The sequence below is a fragment of the Homarus americanus genome, unplaced genomic scaffold, assembly GCF_018991925.1.
Source record: "Homarus americanus isolate GMGI-L3 unplaced genomic scaffold, GMGI_Hamer_2.0 scaffold50216, whole genome shotgun sequence".
Lineage (NCBI taxonomy): Eukaryota > Metazoa > Arthropoda > Malacostraca > Decapoda > Nephropidae > Homarus > Homarus americanus.
The window spans coordinates 108524-132624 of NW_024739318.1; the positions used below are offsets into that span (position 1 = coordinate 108524).

Sequence of the window (24101 nt, forward strand, 5' to 3'; positions counted from 1 at the left end):
GTGTAATAACAGGTAACCTTATGACACTGGAACCTAATATCTACGTCTGTCGCACTCTTGTACGATAATGCCAATATATGCACATATGAAACTTTAAATACCGTAAGCAATTGTGGAAAGCAAGTATTAGGAGGAATAATTAACAACGAGTAACAAGGGAGGAAGGAATATGGTACCAGGTCGTCTCATCACAGTCGCCATTATTTACGAGTTAGGGATTTAGATATTGATTAAGTCTACTAGTCAACAGGCAACAAAAAACAAAACAAAAGACAATCGGACTATAAAAAGATGAATAAAGGATGCAGGTTTTTGGTATCATTATAATAAAGTACCATAAATTCCTTAACAAAATATTCAGCTTATAAATTACCCTTAACAAACCTTTAACCTTCATAATTATATACATATTAATAATATAGTAATCGTGAAGCAAGGTCAAATTGGGAGAAATAATGCAAGATTACAAATACTTGGTGAGGGCTGAGATGGCTGACAGGTAGGCTAGTGTTAGAAATGAGTAGTCTGTGCGGTGGTTTAGAGATAGGTGATCCTGTGGTCACTTCTAATTAGTGCTCTCTTGTCAGATTGAGCTGATAGGAGCTTGGAGAAGTGACACTGTAGCAAGATATGGAAGAAACGGAGTGGTAACTAAGACGAGTCGCCTCGTGTCTAAATCTAGATAGCGTTGCTCGTGAGGTGCTAGGTAGGTAGATCAGGACAATAGATAAATAGTTCGTAGTGCTAGGTAGGTGATCTGACAGCAATTATGGTAGAGGTTCATAACAATATATATATATATATATATATATATATATATATATATATATATATATATATATATATATATATATTATATATATATATATATATATATATATATATATATATATATATATATATATATATATATATAAAATATCACATGTTGTATGCGTTTCCTCACAGTTTATTTTTGTCCACGATGGGTGTGCATCTGAAAAAAAAATTGGATCATTTCTGTATGTTGAGGTCAATCCAATGTCCTCTTTTCATTGGTATGCATTTTCAGGGGCCTAGATAAACACGTATAAACACATTGTCTTCATTCAGCAAAATATGATTCAAAGTTTTACAGGTCTAAACTAAATGCTCTAGAACACCAATACATTTTGTTTATGTCTTCATCATAGCAACACCTTGCCGTTAGTAACTATAGATGAGCTGCAACAACACCTATAAAAGTACTGCTTTTTGGTCCTCATTTACGTTATAGACTCATTATAACGCTCTGAAACAATTGCCCTCTCTGTATCATTCACTGCCTGTATTTATCGCGATCTCTCTCATTGCAAATCATACTTCATCGTCATCTTTCCATGTTTGGGATCGTACTCAGAACAGTTGTGCTCTTTTCTTGCCGCTAGTGTGAAACATCAAAATATCTAATGTACGCTCAGTAACAAATGAATACATTACTGATAGGGTTTCATCCAGATAGGACAATACCTTGAAAAGTCCTGTTCTTTGGGCACTGGAGTTTTGTACCATATTCTGTAACAGTTTTCAGTGTCAGTCTGTCATCAAATAGCTTAGACCGATAAGATGTTTAGTAGGATACCAGAGATATCGGCTAATTGCTGCTTGTGCCGTGTACAACTTTCTCATGAGATATTCCTTTAAACCTTCGTGGCTGCAAATCATTGAATGGAGCAAACATGCATTGGCTGAGTCTACATACATTATACAAACAAAAGCCAGTTGGTGTGATATTATATTTCTTTAATGTTGATAATGTGAATTGATATTTCGAACAGATAGATTTTGAGCGTTATTTTTATCCATCTTTTATAGTGTAGCAGGACCAGAACTCCAGAAAACCTTACTGTAGCGTCCACCAGCTTAGTGGTTAGAAACTCCTATAATCATATCTGGCTGATTATCCTGTGCAGGAGCTACTAGTAAATATTGTATTAGCAAAATTTGAAGCGTTTGGGTCTATCAAGCATAACTTTCTGGTGCTGGGCCAAGTCATTGACGAAACCGGACCTCCTGCTTTTTGAAGCTCTTTAAGCAAGATAATCCATAAGACTTGCAGTTATTCTAGATCAGTGAACATCGCTTATTCTAGCACGCATGGTGTCTGCTCTCCAAACAAGTTCTGTCAGTTTCATCTTCAATGCAGACATGCTCACGATATAATCCTAACCCCAAACAGTATCAAATAAAGTCCTTTAATAATTTCATCTTTCCAGTTTAATTGGCTGACATGCATGACCTGCCTTCTCCAGTTTCTTTCTCAAAGGCCTCCTAAACTTCTCTGTCTAAGTAAATATATCCTTACAATGTGATACGATATGATTTATGTTCTGTACGTCAGAAAGGGGTTTTCCGTCAATAACAGGAAGAGGTTCATCTGGAAAATGTTTTCAGTCTGTTATTTCAGCTGCTTGCTCTTACTTGCTCTGGAACCCAGATCGTATTTGTAACATCCTTACAAAATCTGTAACTAAGTCTAATTATTTCTACATTAATAATTGCCTGCCATTCATATGCCATGACACAAGATGGAAACCTGCATAATATACTATTTAGATTGATAATACAGAAATAATTGTGAGTATAAATGAAATAGTAGCTGTCTGATTAATAGTATTATACCTTGTCTGTGTTCCTGTTTCAACCTGTCATTGTCAGTCCTACTTGAGCTCAATACTTATGACTCTTGCTTCCGATAGGCAACCAGGCTACTCTGCATTAAATATGCAATATAATATTTATTATTATATTAGGGGCTGTATCATGCGGACAAGAAAATTAAGTCCTACACTACAAGTAATATAAAATGGATTGACCTCTAAATCAATAATGAATATGGATAAAATTTTTACAGACCTTTTCTCACTGCTATGAACCAAATGAGACAATTTTAAAACATGAGAGCAATATATTACTACTTATATATATATATATATATATATATATATATATATATATATATATATATATATATATATATATATATATATATATATATATATATATATATATATATATATATATATATATATATATATATATATATATATATATATATATATATATATATATATATATATATATGTAACCGGTCGGAATTTGCTGGACTTTAATTTCTCACTTGACTTGGGGTTTATTAAAAATTAATAGATGGTAATGGCAGTGGAAGCGCCCCTTTGAGAAAAATCCCGAACCAGCACAAGAACACTTAAATCTACTACACAAAATGAATTGTCCGTGACCCGTGGAAGGATAGCGTCTGTGACTGGGATGAATGAGACACACTGTAAAATTTAGACACTTATATTCCCTCCAACACTACAAACACAATCAAATAATGGTACACCAATATGCGCACCTCTTAACTTAAACTTAAAACACTACTCTGGGGAATAAAAGTTATAAATGACATAGAAATTATTAGAAACACAGGCAACAATAAATTTGAAGTATTAAGAAATGTTAATTGCACACATGAACAGGCCTTAAGGGCTTTCACAAAATAATATCAGTCACTTAGGAAATGGTACTAAAAATAAGAAATTAAATACTCCACAATGAATAGGCCTTAAGGGTTTTCAACAAAATAATATCAGTCACTGAGGAAATGGTAATAAAATTTAAGAAATTAAATACTCTACAATGAATAGGCCTTAAGGGCACTCAACAAAATTTTAGCACCTCAACAGATGTACACTTCCTAACCTAACCTAACCACTACTCTGGGGAACAAGGTTATACCTGAGATCAGAATTATGAAGAACAATTAGAGGCATTAAAAGAATCAAATCACAGTATCACTCTGGTTCCACTTAATGGCACAAACATTCAAAAAAACACTGCTATCAAAATTATTTAAGAAATATTAAACTACACACGTCAAGATAATATCAGTCTGAGGAGTGGTGTTAACTACACCCGTAATAAGGAAGGTAAAATGTTCCTCTAGGTATCTCCTAGAGTCCTAGACTCACGGTCTCAGTGTGTGACCATTAATATACTCAGATAGCCTCAGTGTACTCCCAGTGCGTCCATGGGCAGGAAGAGAGTGAGCCAATCAGACCTTGTGCAGTTGAGAGACTTTAGTTTCCCGTTAGCAAGAGGGTTTCACTAGCTGCTCGGGACATGTGGGGTTGTGCACCGGAGTGGTAAGAACTGATCACCCACTGCTGATGCTGGTCCCGTGTCGTTTTAATTGTCGGGAGCACTCGTTCACTCAAGAGATCCTTTGCTACCCCGCTAAACAGTGACAGGCCTACACTGATCGGTCCAATGGCGACAATCGCCACCCTCAATCATCAACGGCAGTCTCAAACGGCAGTCAAGCTCTCGCAGTCAACTCCGGTCAACTCCAATCAACTCCGGTCAACTCCAATCAAGTGGGTTCTGACGGAAACCTTGTTATACTGCAATAGCGCAGCACAGGTGACTAGGCCACGTGACTATTTCTGATGGACGCGCGGAACGTCTTGTCTGTGTGAATGCTCTCCGGGACTGGGCCTAGCCAGCATCGCGTCTCCCCAAGGCGCTAGCTTGGGCCTACGTGATATATTTACCGCCTAACTAATAACTCCTTGGGACACCCGTAACATTATTCAGACTGCTAAACGATCTATAATAATTTCAAATTCAATAATAGTCCCTTAACTTCATGAATCGCATCATTATTAATTCGGTAAATCACATTTAATATCATATAGGCCTAGTTCCGCAATCTCTCGCTACGAGCAGGCAGCGCTCCCTCCCCTCAGATGACCTTGAACGCTCAGTATCACTCATGGCGGGGCATTTGAAATTACTCTGAAATTTCTGGATATCACATATATATATATATATATATATATATATATATATATATATATATATATATATATATATATATATATATATATATATATATATATATATATATATATATAACCACAAGGAAAGAAGAATCTTCACACTTCAGGGTGAGTACAGTCTGTACTCACTCCTGAAGATGTGAATTACAAAGGCGCTTGGGAACTTCTTGTTGTCTTTTCCTTGTGGTTATCAGCATATACCTAGATCACGCGCACTACAGTGATTTACTTGCATATATATATATACACATATATATATATATATATATATATATATATATATATATATATATATATATATATATATATATATATATATATATATATATATATATATATATTTCATTAGCCCAATAAAGCACGCAGACTTCTACATACAATCAACACCTCAACCAGCCTCGAAGCCGGATTTGGTAAAACGTTACTCTGACCACCTACGTGATACGGGTAGTCCCCATTAGAGGTTCACGGCGCCATAAGCTCGTTGAACAGGCTTTGTGTGAAATATAACAAAGTCTAGGACTGCTTTTAGTGTTCTGGTTGTCCAGAGGTAGCGTTCCCCGGTCACACTCATGGGCTTGTGGGCTGTGGGTTCGAATCCTGGCGGGTTAAGGTGTTGAATGATATATATGTATATATATATATATATATATATATATATATATATATATATATATATATATATATATATATAAATATATATTATATATATGTATATCATGTTTTTTTGTTAATTTTTTTGCGGGATTTAGTCCACCCGGGCACAGGTCAAACGACCCACAACGGGGTCTAGGGGGCGAAAAAAATAAGAGGAAAAAGAAATTAGAAATAAAAAAGAAAAAGGTTAAATTAATCTACACCACGAAGATGCCGGACAACCAGGTTTTTAAAGTGAGACAGATTGTATACGTATGGAAACACAGAAGAAGGCAGAGCATTCCACAATTTGGCTGTGTGAGGAAAGAAGGAGGTACTATAACCGGTTATTCTCGTGTGATCGACATCCACAGAGAAACGGTGGGCACCATGGGCAAGACGTGTATTATGAGCCCACGGCCTTGCTGGTGGTACACAGGATGTCAAATCCACCGAACATTGCCTGTTAAAGTACCTGTAAAAGAGAGTGAAGCAACATTACGGGGAAGAGAAAGGGAAGAGAGATTGTCGACTAAAGGAGGAGAGTTAATAAGACGAAATGCCTTTGATTCTACCCTATCTAATAGTTGGACAGAAGAAGAGCCACCCCAGATATGAGAGCAGTACTTCAAGTTAGTACGAATGAATCCCTTGTATACTTGGAGCAACTGCTCAGGAGTGAAGTAGCTACGGCATCTGTACAGCATTCCCAACTTTCGGGAGGCAGCTTTAACTATATTAAGGATGTGTGATTTCCTGGACAGATTGGGGGAAATTGTGAGGCCTAATTTATTTATATCAGCATTTGGCAAGATGATGCGTCCTGAAATGTAATTGGTGGGAGATCGTCTAATTTACAAAGTGTAATTGGTAAATATTGAGTTTTATTACTATTTAACTTAACCAAATTTTTACCTCCCCATTCAGAGATGCTGCACAGATCCGCATAGATAGAAGTAATGATATCAGTTCTAGAAACGGATCTAGTTAGAGAGTTAGGAGATAAGGGGAAAATGTGAAGAGTGTAGAGTAGAATCATCAGCGTAAGAATGGATAGAATTAGTTGTAGTGTGAAGTAAATCATTGATAAAAAGAAGGAAGAGAGTAGGTGAAAGAACAACCCTGTGGGACACCACTACTGATAGAAAAAGAGCGAGAGATCGATTCCTCGACAACAACTGCCATGGATCGGTTCTCAGGAAGCTAGAGATGAGAAAACAAAGTGGGGGAGAGAAACCAAAAGAGGGAAGTTTAGATAGCAAAGACTTAGGCCATACCCTGTCGAATGCCTTTTAGATGTCGCGGGCCACGACGAAAGTTTCCCCATATTTTGTGTGCTGATAATATTGAATCTATTGCAGAGAGTGAAAATTTATTAAAAAAAAAAAAAACAGAACTGGACAAACTTGAATTATATTAAGAATATAAGAATGGAGGAAACTGCAGCGGGCCTATTAAATGGGTAGTCCCTTTTACACCCGAACCCTATTGCTCATATATCCATTTAACCTATGTTTGAAGCTATCCAGCATATCCGAGTTAATGATGATGTTTGGTAACTTGTTCCACTCATCCACTACTCTACTTCCAAACCAATGTTTAACTCTCGCACCTAAATCTAAATTTGTCTTATTTAAAACCATCTCTACGAGTTCGCTCCTCTTTGGATAGTTTGAGAACCTTTGTTAATGTCACCTTGTTTAGCCCTGATTTCCTTATACACCTCGATCATATTGCCCTTTCACTCTACGTTTTTCGAGGGAGTGTAAATTATGATGCTTTAATTTGTCTCTGTACTCAAGGCTCCTAATGCCCGGGATTAGTCCTGTCATTCTCCTCTTATTATTTTGTAGGGATTCTATATCCATTCTGTAGTACGGTGACTAGAACTGAACTGTGTTAAGGCTGTAAGGCTGTAAGTATGGCATTAATAGTTGTTTCAACTTTAGAAGAAAAATCTAAAATTATGGCACATAACAAAGAAGTTAGACAGGTGAAAGATTTTGAGTATTTGGAAAGTAACACAAATTTTAATGATATTTGTGAAAGATAAATTAAATGAAAATTTACTGAAAAATATAATTTCACACTCTTAGAGGTCTGTTAAAAAGATAAATTAATGTTACTTAGAGATAAACCCTACGGTAATTACTTATGTTCAATACTATTGTACACGTTTAGTGTATTCGTTATCTATGAAGGCTATAAGATTAAATGATTGTTCGCTGTACTGCTAATGATTTTGATAAGTCAACAGACCGATATTAATGACTTTCAGTTGTGAGTGAAGAATCAGCCAAGAGTATGAATTCTGTATCATTCAGTAAAGGATAAAATTACGTATAATATGGGTCAAAGGTTTGCTCCCTCCCAAAAAGAAGCAGCAGGGTAAGTAATTTCGGAGATTCAATCCCGTGGCTCCGTTTCACTAAAGGGAACGAACTTTTGTCCGTGACTGAAAGTCCTACAATTTATCTTCTCAGTATTTCTGTAAGCCCTTAACAAGAACTTTACTCACATTGGAGAAGACGCGATGCATAATTGCCATGATTGCAATATTTGGACCAGCCCCGGGGTGCACGCCTTGAATGATTTTGGAGATGAAGTTGCTTAACTCGTTGGGAGGGTAGGGCAGCATCTGGTGCCTCAGTCGTCCCAGGGCGGTGTTGCTCTCCGCCTTCTGCACAACCATACCAACACAATAGCTCTTTTAAACACGTGGGTTATAGTATTTACAGCAATAAAACTGGTTTTGGTTTATAATAGCGCAAAATACCAAGAATTATCTTCCCATAATTCATTACTTTCAACTATATATTTAATGGGACTAGAAACTATACTTCTAAAACTACGACATTAAATTAATATACTTAATGTAATCTCGTTAGGATGATATGTCCTACATTTATCTTGATATAGTTATTTAGTAAAGTATAGATCTACTGTTATTTTATTCTCTGAAAATTCTAAATTTCATTTAGAATTTTAACGACAAACTTCAGCCTTTCAAGACCCCTAACGCTGTCTCAGCTGGTCCTAACTGTGTCTCTCCTAACACCTTGGCCCGAATTCAGAAAGATGGGTTGAAACCGCAAGAAAGTTTAATCCAAGGATCGAGCAAAGATTGACGATTATTGGTATTCAGAACGCTGGCTTGAGCCAACACAAAGATTCAAACCGGGTTTGAGATCGGATTTGTCGATCCGAGCGTTAATCCAGACTGGAGGCAGGTTTAGCAGTTGATCCGTCATTCAAGATAGCAAGTCAACATGAATTTTAACAGAGAGCGCGCTTTTCGGCGATATCATCAAATTGGAAATTTTGTAGAGAGAAGACTGATGGTGGATAGGCAAAATCCTATCAATTTTTACGATGATATGCAATTCAGACAACGATATAGGTTCAGTAAGGGAGGTTTCCTTGAAATTTTCCCTGATATGGAACATCTACTTGACAGACCTGTTGGCTGTGGTTCAACCTTTACCTCGCATTCTTCAGGTTTTTTTTTCTTCTTTTTTTACGGGGAATAGCCCACCCGGCCACAGGTCATCGACCCACAACGGGGTCTAGGGGGCGAAAAAAATAAGAGGAAAAAGAAATTAGAAATAGAAAAGAAAAAGGTTAAATTAATCTACACCACGAAGATGCCGGAAAACCAGCTTTTTAAAGGGAGACAGATTGTATGAGTGTGGAAACACAGAAGAAGGCAGAGCATTCCACAGTTTGGCTGTGTGAGGAAAGAAGGATGTACTCTAACGGGTTATTCTAGTGTGACAGACATCCACAGAAAAACGGTGGGCACCACGGGCAAGACGTGTGTTACGAGCCCACGGCCTTGCCGGCGGTACACAGGATGCCTAGCCCACTGAACATTGCCCGTTAAAGTAGCTGTAAAAAGAGAGAGTGAAGCAACATTCTGGTGAAGAGAAAGGGAAGAAAGATTATCAACTAAAGGAGGAGAGTTAATAAGAGGAAATACCTTTGATTCCACCCTATCTAACAGTTGGAAAGAAGAAGAGCCACCCCAGATATGAGAGCAGTACTCCAAGTTAGGACGAATGAATCCCTTATATACTTGAAGCAACTGCTCAGGAGAGAAGTAGCTACGGCATCTGTACAGCATTCCCAGCTTTCGGGAGGCAGATTTAGCAATGTTGAGGATGTGTGGCTTCCATGATATATTAGAGGAAATGGTGAGGCCTAGCATTTCTATTTTACAACTTGGCAGAATGATGTCGTCTTGAAATGTGATTGATGAGATATCATCTAATTTGGAAAGTGTCATTGGTAAATACTGAGTTTAATTACTATCGAATTTAACCAAGTATTTATCTCCCCATTCGGAGATGCTGCACAAATCCGAATTGATAGCTGTAATGATATCAGCACCAGAAACAACTCTACTTTGGGAGTAAGGGAGAAGGGGAAAATGTGAAGAAGAGTGAAAAGTAGAATCATCAGCATAAGAATGGATAGAATTGGTCGTAGTGTGAAGTAAATCATTGATAAAATGAAGGAAGAAAGTATGTGAAAGAATATAACCCTGTGGGACTCCACTCATGGTAGAGAAAGAGCGACAAATCGATCCCTTGACAACAACTGCCATGGAACGGTTCTCAAGGAAGCTAGAGATTAGAGAAGAAAGTGGTTGGAGACAAACCATAAGAGGGAAGTCGAGAAAGCATATATTTGCTCCCCTATCCAGTCAAATGCTTTGGAGATGTTGAGGGCCACGACGAAAGTTTCCCCATAATCCCTAAGAGAGGATGGGTGCAGGAGAAGATCAGATCACCAGTAGATCTCGCCTGGCTAAAGCCATTCTGGTTATCCGACAAAAGAGAATGACGTTCAAGGTGACGGAGAAAGTGGAAGTTCAAGATAGTTTCGAAAATCTTGGAAAGGGATGAAGTTAGGGCAATGGGGCGATAGTTAGAGGGATTAGAATGGTCACCCTTTGTCGGGATGGACTGGACCAAGGCATGCTTCCAAGAAGAAGGAAAAGTTTGGGTTTTGAGACTAAGGCGAAAGAGGCGAGCATGCACAGGGGCCAGAACTTCAGCACATTCCCTCAAAACACGACGGGGTATACCGTCCGGTCTATGCGCCTGACTCACATCCAACCTGGATAGCACAACAGCAACCCTACGAGTGGAGATTTAGGAAAGTGCATAGGTTCAGTAGGAGGAGCAGGGGTTGGAGGGATAGAGGTGGAATCGTCTAAGGTTGAGTTAGAGGAGAATAAGGTGCCAAAGAGATTGGCTTTATCTGGGGGAGAATTGGCTATAGAGTTATCAGGTCGGAAGAGAGGAGGAATAGAGGGAATGCAGAAGTTATTACAGATGTTTTTGGTTAAAGACCAGATGATTTACTAGATGAAGAATTAGTCAGGACAGCCGTCTTTCTTTTCATAAAATTCCGCTTGGCCCTATGAAGAATAGCCTAAGAACGATTCCTAGAAGTAATGATAGAGGAGTTTCATAGCTTGATATACCCTATCTCTCTCCCTACATGCTGATGATTACTTTGAGATTCTGCGCAAAGAATAGTTTCCAGGTAAGAATGATTTTGGTTACTGAATGAGTTATGTTAATATGTTACAACACTTTCGTGTATAGGTCACATGAAGATCATGCGGGAAAAAACAAAGAACGTTGACGCTTCTTTATTTTGAGTGTTTTTCTTTAGGAAACCTATTTGCTGTATTTTCAATACAATTGAATCAATGGTGAGTGCATTATGATTTTAATGTATTAATAAAGGAAAGTCTTTTCTTAACATTACTAATCAGGGGGATATGTGGGGTAAAAAGAACAGAAAGAAACCTAACCTAACCGAACTGAACCTAGCCAGGTTACTGAGCAATGCATTTATTCATCTTGCTTTGGTTATGAATATTGACACTTGTCCCGGTTTATATCTACAACAAGCGATCGTGGGCCCTTCGTGCCCGGTGGCGAGTCCAGTGGTACAATTTACCAAAGCGTGAAAATTCGAACGCTCGTGCTTGGCTCCCGCGCTATCGGCGGCAGACTGACAGCGTACAGCGACATCATTTTCCAGCATAAATAAAATGGTTAATTAATGCCTTCCTAAAGAAACCATCGACATGGGACCAGGTTTGTTCCACTCTACGAATTTTTTGCGATTTTTCCACCAAGTTTGATGATAAACGATTGTGCAGGTTCGGCTTCCCAGAACAGACACACACACAGACACATTGCTATTCCTATAGTATATGAGATAATCATGGTCGTAAGTGTTATAATCATGGTCGGGGTTGTTATAATCATAGTCGTGATTGTTATAATCATGGTCGTGGTTGTTATAATCATGGTCGTGGTTGTTACAATCATAGTCGTGGTTGTTATAATCATGGTCGTGGGTGTTATAATCATGGTCGCGGTTTTTATAATCAAGGTCGTGGTTGTTATAATCATAGTTGTGGTTGTTATAATCATGGTCATGGGTGATCATGGTTGTGGTTGTTATAATCATAGTTGTGGTTGTTATAATCATGGTCATGGGTGTTATAATAGTAGTCGTCGTTGTTATAATCACGGTCGCAGTTTTTATAATCATGGTCGTGGTTGTTATAATCATAGTTGTGGTTGTTATAATCATGGTCGTGGTTGTTACAATCATAGTCGTGGTTGTTATAATCATGGTCGTGGGTGTTATAATCACGGTCGCGGTTTTTATAATCATGGTCGTGGTTGTTATAATCATAATTGTGGTTGTTATACTCATGGTCGTGGTTGTTATAATCATAGTTGTGGTTGTTATAATCATGGTCATGGGTGTTATAATCATGGTTGTGGTTGTTATAATCATATTCGTGGTTGTTATAATCATGGTCGTGGTTGTTATAATCATGGTCGTGGTTGTTATAATCATAGTCGTGGGTTATAATCATTGTCGTGGTATGATCATAGTCGTGGTTGTTATAATCTTTTTTTTTTATACTCATGGTCGTAATTGCTATAATCATGGTCGTACTTGTTATAATCATGGTCGTGGGTGTTATAATCATTGCCGTGGTTATGATCATAGTCGTGGCTGTTATAATCATGGTTGTGGTTGTTATAATCATGGTCGTGGTTGTTATAATTAAGGTCGTGGTTGTTATAATCATAGTCGTGGTTGTTATAATCATGGTCGTGGTTGGTCGTCGTCGTTATAATCATAGTCGTCGTTGTTATAATCATGGTCGTGGGTGTTATAATCACGGTCGCTGTTTTTATAATCATGGTCGTGGGTGTTATAATCATTGCCGTGGTTATGATCATAGTCGTGGCTGTTATAATCATGGTCGTGGTTGTTATAATCATGGGCGTGGTTGTTATAATTAAGGTCGTGGTTGTTATAATCATAGTCGTGGTTGTTATAATCATGGTCGTGGTTGGTCGTGGTCGTTATAATCATAGTCGTGGTTGCTATAATCATGGTCGTGGTTGTTATAATCATGGTCGTGGTTGTTATAATAAGTGTCTCTTTCTTCTTTATGTTTTATCTCATTATTCTTACTCTTTTTACCTACATTGAACCGACTAATTTCTACATGTTATCATCGAAATACTTGTTCTGATTTTTGTTTTACTTATCGCTGTCCTTCCTCTGTCTCCTTCTTTAGTCTCCTTCTCTACTAACCTTCTATACCATTCTTATTCTGTCCTTCCATCCCTCCATTCACACCTCCACCTCTCACAATCCCTCTCTCCCATCTCCTTTCCTCGCCTTTTCTATCTTCTCCATGCATTTCTGCTATTATTTTTTTCTCTCTTCTCCTTTTCCATGTACAGTCAGCCACAGGAATAAGTATACTGTACACACTGTAGCTGTAAGGTCCGAAAATGGTCTGGTAACGTTCAAAATGCACATCCAGATGCATGATGAAACTCAGCTCTTCCCCACCTGTTATCTCTAACTATTTTCTGTTTCCCCTTCTTTAGTCTTCTATTTCCTCATCTTCCTTCCTTTACTAATCCAAACAACATTTAAAAAAACGCAGGCTAAGAAAAAATGTGGGGGGAGGAGGAGGAGGGAGCCGTACGATAATTGCAATCGTGGGCTGACATCGTACAGCGAATAAGGGTGCGCCAAGTCCGTAGACTTGCATCGTTTTCCAGCGTAAATAAAATGGTTAATGAATGGCTTCCTAAAAAACCATCGACATGGGACCAGGTTTGTTCCACTCTATGATTTTTTTGCGATTTTTCCATCAAGTTTGATGAAAAACGATTGTGCCGTTTCGGCTGCACAGAACAGACAGTAACAGTACCATAAATCATTATAATTTGATCAGAATTCGATTGCAATTATAGTAACAAAAGTAACTTATGATGTGCATGGAGAGATTTCTCCTCCACCGTAAAAACTCGTCGAGTCATAGTTGCAGACATAATCTTCTAAACATTTCTCTCGATGGTGATTGGTTGTAATAATTGAATAACTGAAACGTGATTGGCTGGAATTTCAATGATCGAATCCTTGCTCGTAATTGAAGAAAATGGAACAGATTACCCGATCCGGGATTCAGGCCGATATTCACAATATGGTAATCCATTGCATGTGTTTTTTGTTGTAATTGTTATTTTGTGTTTTAGTCTAGGTGTCAAGGACTGAAGGACGTGGCCAACAGGTGTTGTCTCGTTAAGTTGGGACCATAAATTATGGTCAAGGCATTAATGCAGTTGCTCTCCCTGTGTCAGGTCAGGTCTGCTCAGGCTTGCCTTAATGACACGTTTCACAGCAGAAGTTCTACACTCTAATTTCCACGGATACGGACAGAAAATGGCAGCAAATTTAAATGATATATTCCCGGGGTTGCTTACTGAGTCTTTTGATTTTAATCATTTTCAGTTCAAGACAGATGCAAAACACTGTGTTTCATTTGCGCCCGAAATGGCAGAATCAAAGACTGACAACGAGGCAAGGGTGAATTTTGACGTCTATGATGACATATCAAAGTTTTGGATTACCTTATCAAAGGGACATTTGGCGGTTAAAAATCGATCTATCAAGGTTCTGGTACAAACTGGTAACAATAATGTCTATGAGGTAGCTTTCTTGTCACTGCTGTTTAAAAGAAATGATTACCATAACCTTATAGAAAATTGTTTTAACTTATAAAATTGTATGCCTTGTTGCTTAACCTCATGTACCCCCAGGTATACAAATTTAATCAAACTATGACGTACACATATCAGCTATGAAATATGACAGAGTGTTGCATAAAACATATGAGTGAGTTTTAACTTAATCCCAGGTATAGAACATTAAACAAGTGATCCTGGGCCCTTCGTGCCCGGTGGCGAGTCCGGTGGTACAGTTTACCAAAGCGTGAAAGTTCGAACGCTCCTGCTTGGCTAGCGCGCAACCGCCGTCCGGCTGAGAGCATACAGCGACATCGTTTTCCAGATGTTCGTGGTTGTTATAATCATGGTCGTGGTTGTTATAATCATGGTCGTGGTTGATATAATCATAGTCGTGGTTGTTATAATCATGGTCGTGGGTGATATAATCATAGTCGTGGTTGTTATAATCATGGTCGTGGTAGTTATAATCATGGTCGTAGTTGTTATAATCATGGTCGTGACTGTTATAATAATGGTCGTGCTTTTTATAATCATGGTCGTGGTTATTATAATCATGGTCGTGGTTGTTATAATCATGGTCACGGTTGTTATAATCATGGTCGTGGTTGTTATAATCATGGTCGTGGTTGTTATAATCATGGTCGTGGTTGTTATAATCATGGTCGTGGTTGTTATAATCATGGTCTTGGTTGTTATAATCATGTTCGTGGTTGTTATAATCATGGTCGTGGTTGTATAATCATGGTCTTGGTTGTTATAATCATGTCGTGGTTGTTATAATCATGTCGTGGTTGTTATAATCATGGTCGTGGTTGTTATAATCATGTCGTGGTTTATAATCATGGTCGTGGTTGTTATAAATCGTGGTTGTAATAATCGTGGTCGTGGTTGTTATAATCATGGTCGTGGTTGTAATAATCATGGTCGTGGTTGTTATAATCATGGTCGTGGTTGTTATAATCATGGTCGTGGTTGTTATAATCATGGTCGTGGTTACAATAAGGGTCGTACCTGAGATTAACACAGGTAGAATATACCCCACACCATGTCTTTAATCTCAATAAACCCAGATTAACCTCACCTAATCAACAGGATTAGAGACCATTAGGATTGTACAACCAATACCGATACATTTCACACTGGATTAATAACAAAACATTTAATCACATTTCCAATAGCTAATGTCTTACGGATATCTTATCAAGTTGTGAGTCTTACATGTCTATATAATTGTATGTATATTATGTATGCTGGATTACATATTATGTATGTATATTATGTATGTGCTCCATTTATGTATTATTTATTCAGCCTAGCTAGCAGCGTGTGGCAATGTAATTACCATATCCCACATGCTTAATTAATGTGCCTGGCGACGTATGGAAGCTGCTAATGTCTCACTTGCCATACGTCGTCTATAGCGTAGTTGACAAGCAGCCAAGCTGAGGAGCGGTACTTCCCTCTGTGTACATATCTCTGATCCAGTAAATCGAACCTACAAAACTATACAGGTGTTTGTGTTCGCTCCTGTATATTGAACTTATTACCCAGAACATAACATGGCGCAGTGCGTACTTTTACTGGATAATTACGAGTGATAGTGCAAAGTTTGTGGAAAGCCGGCTTATGGACTCCTGGCCCTGTGTCAACCGCCGCCCGCCATCGCTCCTCGAGGAATTTAGCAACTTTGAGCAGTGTCAGTGACAGTGATTTTCTGTGAAGTGTTTAGTGCATTGTGTGTTTCGTGCCATTCATGTGTGACCTTGTTCTAAAGGATTCTCAAGGTACACGGCATGTTCTGGGCATTTGTGGGGAGTAGAGTTCAGTGCACCCTCCTCTGACCGCGTCCAGAGGGTAACTGATGCTCCTAGTCGTCTCCACCCCCCCTCACAGCTCGAGGCCCCTCATGGCGAGACGCTCTAGCCCGCCCGGCACACACACACTCACTGACCGCGGCGGCTCCCTTATATATATTTTATATATATAACCTACTTATCTGTGTATTTAATTAATTTTTTTTTGTCTGAAATCTTGTTGATACGACGGGCTGACCGGTCAACACTGATTTAAGACACAGTACACAGATGAAGTAGTTATGTCTCATGCCTTACGTAGCCGTGGACCCAGCGTCTGGATGAGTCAGGCGGATGATAGCTCGGCAGAGATGGATGACATGGCTGACCACGACGCTCCAGCTCCCACAACATCGCGCAGCCCTTCACCTCAATATTCAGCGTTGTCTCCAGAGATAATTGCTTTAATGAAGTTTATGAGAGATGAAAGGCGCGAGGATGAAGCTAGCAGACGTGTGGCGGATGAGCACAGAAGGCAAGCAGAGGCAGAGAGAGACCACCAACGGAGATTGGAAGACAGTGCACGGTTTGAAGCCTTGATATCTCGCCTCACTGTTAACCAAGCCCCTGGCTCTAACACTGCCTCGGTACTGACTGGTTCAGATACCTCATCAATGCTTCCTTCACGCCCCCAGCCCCACCTAAAGCAGCTGCTCAAACACCGCCCATCTTGAAGCCTGATGTGAATTTCCAGACTTTTCGTGAATGGCGGCGACGGTGGACTGATTATTCTACAATGGTGGATCTCCAGAGTTTGTCACAGCCTAAACAACTCATCCAGCTGCGTATGTGCCTGTCCTTGGAAATTCAGCGTGTCTTAGAACATACGTTGCAGGTACCCCCAACCTCTTCGCTGTCTGTGGAGGAGGTACTGGACATTCTACAACGGCACATCAAAGGACAGCAGAATGAAGCTCTGCGCAGGAGGGAATTGTTTAGCTGCAGACAGATGGAGGGTGAGTCTTTTGATGCCTTTTATGTACGTTTTAAGAGAGCCTCGGAAGAGGTAGATATATGTCTAGGCCACCACCAGCAGTGCGAGGAGACCCAGCTGAAGCAGGTGATCCTGATGGGTGTTAAGGACGAAGAACTTGTCCAACGCCTCACCTCCCTCGACTCTTCCTCTTCTCTCAAGGATGTGTTGACGATATGTCGCTCCTATGAGGCTGCCAGGTGTGCCACCTCTGCCATCCGAGCTCCCCCTACAGCTGTACGCACTGTGTCCCGGTACAAGGACAAGAAGTCTGTTCCTACGCCTTCGCCCACCACGTCCACGCCCGGTTCATTTTGCAACAACTGTGGTAAGCAGCACGGAACACAGGCGGGTCCAGCTGCTGAGTCTACATGCAACAGTTGTGACCGTAAGGGCCACTGGTCACTCACAGTACGGTGCCCAGCCAAACGCGTCCAGTGCAATGTGTGCGGTCGTCTGGGCCACTATGACAAGTGTTGCCCTTCCAACAAACCCAAGGGACAGCGTCGGCGGAAGCTTCAGCTCCCTTCCACCAGAGAGGGCCGCCCACAGTCTTCCAATCAGAAGCATGACGACCCTGGACAACGCTCGAGCCATATTAGGAATGTGTGCTCCCCCCCGCGTCCCAGGACCAAAGTCCCCCAGTACATCAGTGTCATTGTGACCTACCGCAGTGTGTCATCCCGTCTTCAGATGTTGCCCGACACCGGCGCTGATGCTACAGTCATCGGTCCCCAGCATTTGCAATGCTTGGGGCTCTCTCCAAGTGATCTAGGACCGCCCCCCAAGGATCTCCGCTTTATGGCAGATGGTTCACAGATGACCCCGGCCCTGGGTTCACTCCAAGCACAAGTCACCTTTGGCAACAGGTCGTGTCAAGCCTGGATTGATGTGCATAACGGTGTCCCGACTCCTTTGCTGTCCTACAGACATTGTCAAGAGTTGGCCATCATCTCCCAGGACTTCCCCAAACCTATTCTTGAGGTAAAACACGCCAACAGGGTGCAAAAAGGGAGCAGCAACGACCCTGCTGCCGCCCTACCCCTGCCTCTTGCCAGTGACACCTCTCCTTCGGATGCTCGGAAGTACTTCCTGAAGGAATTCAGCGACGTTCTGGTGACCAAGTCCGCTCTGGAATCCAAGCCTCTCAAGAAGATGGCAGGTCCCCCCATGAGGATCCACCTGAGGGACGACGCGAAGCCCTTCGCTATTTACACCCCTCGACTGGTTCCCCTGGCCTTCCGCGAGGCGGTCAAAAACGAGCTGGACTCCATGGTCGCCCAAGAAATTATTGCACCAACCGGCGATGACCCGTCTCCATGGTGTCACCCTATGGTTGTCGTCGCAAAACCTAAAGGTGGTGTTCGGATCACCACTGACCTCTCCAAGCTCAACAGCCAGGTGTCTCGTCCTGCGCACCCTTCTCCCACGCCCTTTGCAGCTATACGCAGTGTGAACCCGAAGGCGCGCTTCTTCACGACGATGGACGCCCTGTGTGGATACTGGCAGATAGAGCTTGCCGAAGAAGACCGACCACTCACAACTTTCATCACCCCGCATGGACGTTACAGTTATTGCCGTGGCCCCATGGGATTCGCCGCTACAGGAGACGCTTTCTGTCTTCGAGGTGATATGGCTCTACAAGGTCTGGCAAACTGCGTGAAAGTGGTCGACGACATACTCGTGTACGACGAGGATTATATGGATCACCTCTGCCGTATCTACGAGGTACTCAACAGGTGCCGGAAGCACTGCATTACCCTAAATGCCGACAAGTTTGTTCTGGCCAGCTCTTCAGTTGACTTTTGTGGGTACACCCTCTCAGGGAATGGTATTGCAGCTGACCCGGAGAAGGTCCGCGCCATCACGGATTTTCCCACCCCTGCTAACCTCACCGACTTGAGGTCCTTCATCGGTCTCGTCAACCAGTTAGCAGAGTTTTCGTCGGACATCTCCGCAGCTGCTCAACCACTTCGCCCCCTGATGAGCCCCAAGAGGACATTCCTGTGGACCCCCGACCACGACAAGGCCTTCCAGCAAGTGAAACAGGCCCTGTCTCGTCCACCTGTCCTCGCCATGTTTGACCCAGCCTTGCCGACAGTTCTGCAGACAGATGCCTCACGCTTGTATGGCGTGGGATACGCCCTACTGCAGGATCATGGTGGAGGGCAGTTCCGGCTCGTCCAGTGTGGCTCGCGTTTCCTCTCTGACACTGAGACGCGCTACGCCACTATTGAGTTGGAGCTGTTGGCTGTGGTTTGGGCGATGTCCAAGTGCAGGTTTTACCTCATAGGCCTGCAACACTTTCACCTAGTGACCGACCATCGCCCGCTTGTCCCGATCCTCAACCACTACACGCTAGACGCCGTTGAGAACCCTCGCCTCCAGCGTCTGAAAGAGAAGCTCTCGGCGTACATCTTCACAGCAGTGTGGCGTGCTGGTAAGGAGCTCTGCATCCCTGATGCCTTATCCCGCTCTCCTGTCAGCCGCCCTACTCCAGAAGACCATGTGCTCGACGCCGACCTCGCTCTTTCCGTCAGGACTGTGGTCACTCTCCATGCCGTCCAATCCCTTCGTTCGGACCTGTCACCAGATGACGACAAGGCAATGGAGGACCTTCGAACAGCGGCCCGAGATGACCCTTCCTACGTCCGACTTGTCGAGTGTGTGAGGAATGGATTTCCTAGCAACCGCTACGATCTTCACAACACCCTGCTCCCGTATTGGAAACTCCGCGATGAACTCTACTGCAACGGAGACCTTGTTCTGTACGGAGCACGTGTAATTGTCCCTGCTGTATCACGTCCCCACGCCTTGGCTCGCCTTCACGACAGTCACCGTGGAGCTGAGGCCACCAAACGACGTGCACGACAGACTGTGTTCTGGCCCGGCATCAACTCCGACATCTCCAATGTTGTCCGTGCGTGTGAGCCCTGCCAAGTATTACAACCCAGCCAGCAGCAGGAACCCTTCATGAGTGACGACAACCCCACCCGCCCCTTTGAGTCTGTGTCGGCCGACTTTTTCTGTGTGTCAGGAAAGTCCTTCCTTGTTATCGTCGACCGTCTCTCTGGTTGGCCGGTTGTCATCAAGTGCGGTAATGACACGACGTCTGCCGCCACCATCAGCAAGTTCCGCCACTACTTCCGTGACGTGGGCGTTCCTGTACGCCTGCGAACCGACGGAGGGCCTCAGTTCACAAGCCGGGACTTTGCTGTGTTCCTTGACCGATGGGGAGTCCGGCATGTGTTGTCATCGCCCCATTACCCGCAGTCCAACGGCCACGCTGAGGCTGCTGTCAAATCCCTGAAGCACCTCATCCTTAAGGTGGCTCCTTCTGGGAACATTGACTGCGAGGCCTTCGACCGGGGTCTTCTTGAACTCTGCAACACACCTAACTACACCGGACGCTCCCCTGCCCAGGTTTTGTATGGACGCCCCCTTCGTTCTTGTGTCCTTGCTCACCCTCAATCCTTCTCCAAGGAGTGGCAGGCCAAGACAGAGGATTGTGATCGCCGAGCCGCCGAACGTGTTCAGGACGTCGTCGCCCGCTACAACGACCACGCCCGTTCTCTTCCCAGGTTGAGTGTCGGCACCCAAGTCCGTGTTCAGGACCCGACCTCCCTACGTTGGGACAAAGTAGGCGTAGTCATGGGTCTCGGTAGGTCACGGGACTACCAGGTGCGGTTACCCAGTGGTCGTGTGTGGTGGAGGAACCGCCGTTTTCTCCGCCCCGTAACAATGCCTTCTGCTGGCCCCGCCACCAGTGTTGAGTCCCATACCCTTCCCAGTGATGAAGTCCCTCGACGCTCAGAATGGATCCAAAAGAAAAGGTCCGCTCAAGACTTTGCTATGAGCGTATAGGGGGGAGGGAGGTGTATGTATATTATGTATGCTGGATTACATATTATGTATGTATATTATGTATGTGCTCCATTTATGTATTATTTATTCAGCCTAGCTAGCAGCGTGTGGCAATGTAATTACCATATCCCACATGCTTAATTAATGTGCCTGGCGACGTATGGAAGCTGCTAATGTCTCACTTGCCATACGTCGTCTATAGCGTAGTTGACAAGCAGCCAAGCTGAGGAGGGGTACTTCCCTCTGTGTACATATCTCTGATCCAGTAAATCGAACCTACAAAACTATACAGGTGTTTGTGTTCGCTCCTGTATATTGAACTTATTACCCAGAACATAACAATAATTATGTTTTATTCTTACAAATATTTATAGTTCGTTGTGTATTGTATTGTATGGCATGGAATTGTATGTTATTGTATGGTATTGTACTGTATTGTACTGTCACAGGAATAAGTATACTGTACACACTGTAGCTGTAAGGTCCGAAAATGCTCTTGTAACGTTGAATCTGCGCATCCAGACGCATGATGAAACTCAGCTCCCCCCACCTGTTATCTCTAACTATTTTCTGTTTCCCCTTCTTTATTCTTCTATTTACTCGTCTTCCTTCCTTTACTAATCCAAACAACATTAAAAAAAAGTAGGCTAAGAAAAAAAGTGGGGGGAGGAGGAGGGAGCCGTACGATAACTGCAATCGTGGGCTGACAGCGTACAGCGAATGAGGGTGCGCCAAGTCAGTAGACTTGCATCATTTTCCAGCGTAAATAAAATGGTTAATTAATGGCTTCCTAAAGAAACCATCGACATGGGACCAGGTTTGTTCCACTCTACGATTTTTTTGCGATTTTTCCACCAAGTTTGATGAAACACGATTGTGCCGTTTCGTCTGCTCAGAACACACACAAACAAACAGACAGACAGATTCACGCCTAATCCTATGGTATATTAGATGATATATCTCCCTTCTTGTAAATCGGTATCACATTCGCTAGCCTTTAGGATTCTGGTACTACACCCGTGATTGCAGTGATTCTTTATTCACATGTGCTTGTTACTTGCTAGACCAATCTTCTATACTATCTAATATAATTTATAAAACATGTATTAATAATAGTGCATGTCACGTCTGATTGTGTAAGTATGGTGAACTGTGAATGAAAATATTACTTTTTTTCTCAGCACAACTAATTCCCTTTCTATACCTATATACATTTCTTTATTTGTAAAGGAATCGGGGCCAAGCGAGGGGTATGAATTGACTGATCATTGATAACATACCGTAATCAGGGTTTGACACTTGTGTCATTTAAGAAATATTTAATTAGTTTTCATTTCAGACATTTTATTTTTTGAAAGCAGTATGTGTTGAATATGTTTGTAAATAAATTATGTGCGGTGGAGGAGACTTCAGACTTCTGTCCACCGCTTTTATTAAAATGAAGGCATGTTGGCAACTATTGAGTTGCCAATGCAACATTTCATATTCATTCGCCACAAGCGACACTGGGAGATTTTATTCTGATCTAGCATTTTGATGTTAAAAGAACATAAGAACATAAGAAAATAAGGAGTCTGTAATAGGCTGGTTGGCCTATGCATGGTAGCTCCTGTCAAGAGTTACTACCACTCTCTATCATCAATGAATCTGCCTAGCCTCCTTTTAAAACTTTTCAGCGTTTCAGCACTTACTACAAAGATGCTAAGCTTGTTCCACTCGTCTGCCACCCTATTTGTGAACCAGTCCTTTCCTAACTCTTTCCTAAACCTAAACTTATCCAACTTAAATCCGTTGCTTCGAGTCCTATCCTGCTCGGATATTATAAGAACTTTATCTATATCCCCTTTATTGATTCCTTTCACTCTCTTAAATACTTCTAGCATATCCACCCGCACTCTTCGTCTTTCTAGGGAATAAAAGTTTAGTTACTTTAATCTGTCTTGATATGGAAGGTGTCTAAATCCCGGAATCATTTTCGTCATTCTTTGTTGCACCGACTCCAGTGAATTGATATCCATTTTATAATAAGGGCACACGAACTGAACAGCATAATCGAGGTGCAGCCTGATTAGCGGAAGATATAGTTGCACTTTGACCTCCGCACTCTCATTATTTACACTTCTAGATATAAAACCTAATACTCTGTTTGCCTTATTTCGAACAATAACGCTCTGTTTTCTAGGCTGTAGGTCCGGGCTTACAAGTACCCCTCAGTCTTTATCACAAGTCATTGTATCGTGGTGACGAATGGTGTATATGACAAATTTTGAATGTAATGCACAATGAAGTATATAAGATAATAATCAATGACTACCATACGACAGTTTATGTTCAATATCAACCACACACACACACTACTACTACTACTACTACTTTGCTGTCACTTGGAATCGAGTATAACGAAAATCCAGCCAGAATACAATGATATGAGTTACTAACGATATTCACCTAGGATGGTGAATTTTGAGGTGACTAAAGAGGCCGATAGATGATCGACAGAGTCTTTCACATTCGTTGCCGGTGGTAATGTCTTTCCGGCCGAGATACTGAAAGTGGGTAACCTTAGATAGGGTAGTACCATTAAGTTGGATGGATGGTGGAGGTGTGTCTGAACCAGAGCATGTTGAAAGAGAATCTGAGTCTTACACACATTCACCTCAATGCTGAAGTGCGTATACATATCTGCATCTGAAGTTTAGTAATGAAAGCAGACGACACCTTTGTTCTTGCCTGAAGTCGTCTTATGTTAAAAAGATCCTTCACCCGGTACTCGATGTTCACCCCGCTGGCTAATTTGGCACTGAAACGAGTAAGGAAG

General features: G+C 41.7%; 1 protein-coding gene across 1 annotated transcript in view; it reads right to left on the reverse strand.

The window, feature by feature from the left end:
- The window catches only part of LOC121874514 (glutamate receptor 4-like), a 151691-nt gene that overhangs the window by 10547 nt on the left and 117043 nt on the right, over nucleotides 1-24101 (reverse strand). The window contains exon 8 of the mRNA XM_042378667.1: nucleotides 8017-8178. Coding sequence (XP_042234601.1) covers nucleotides 8017-8178 — 162 coding nt within the window. The remainder of the gene's footprint in view (nucleotides 1-8016; nucleotides 8179-24101) is intronic.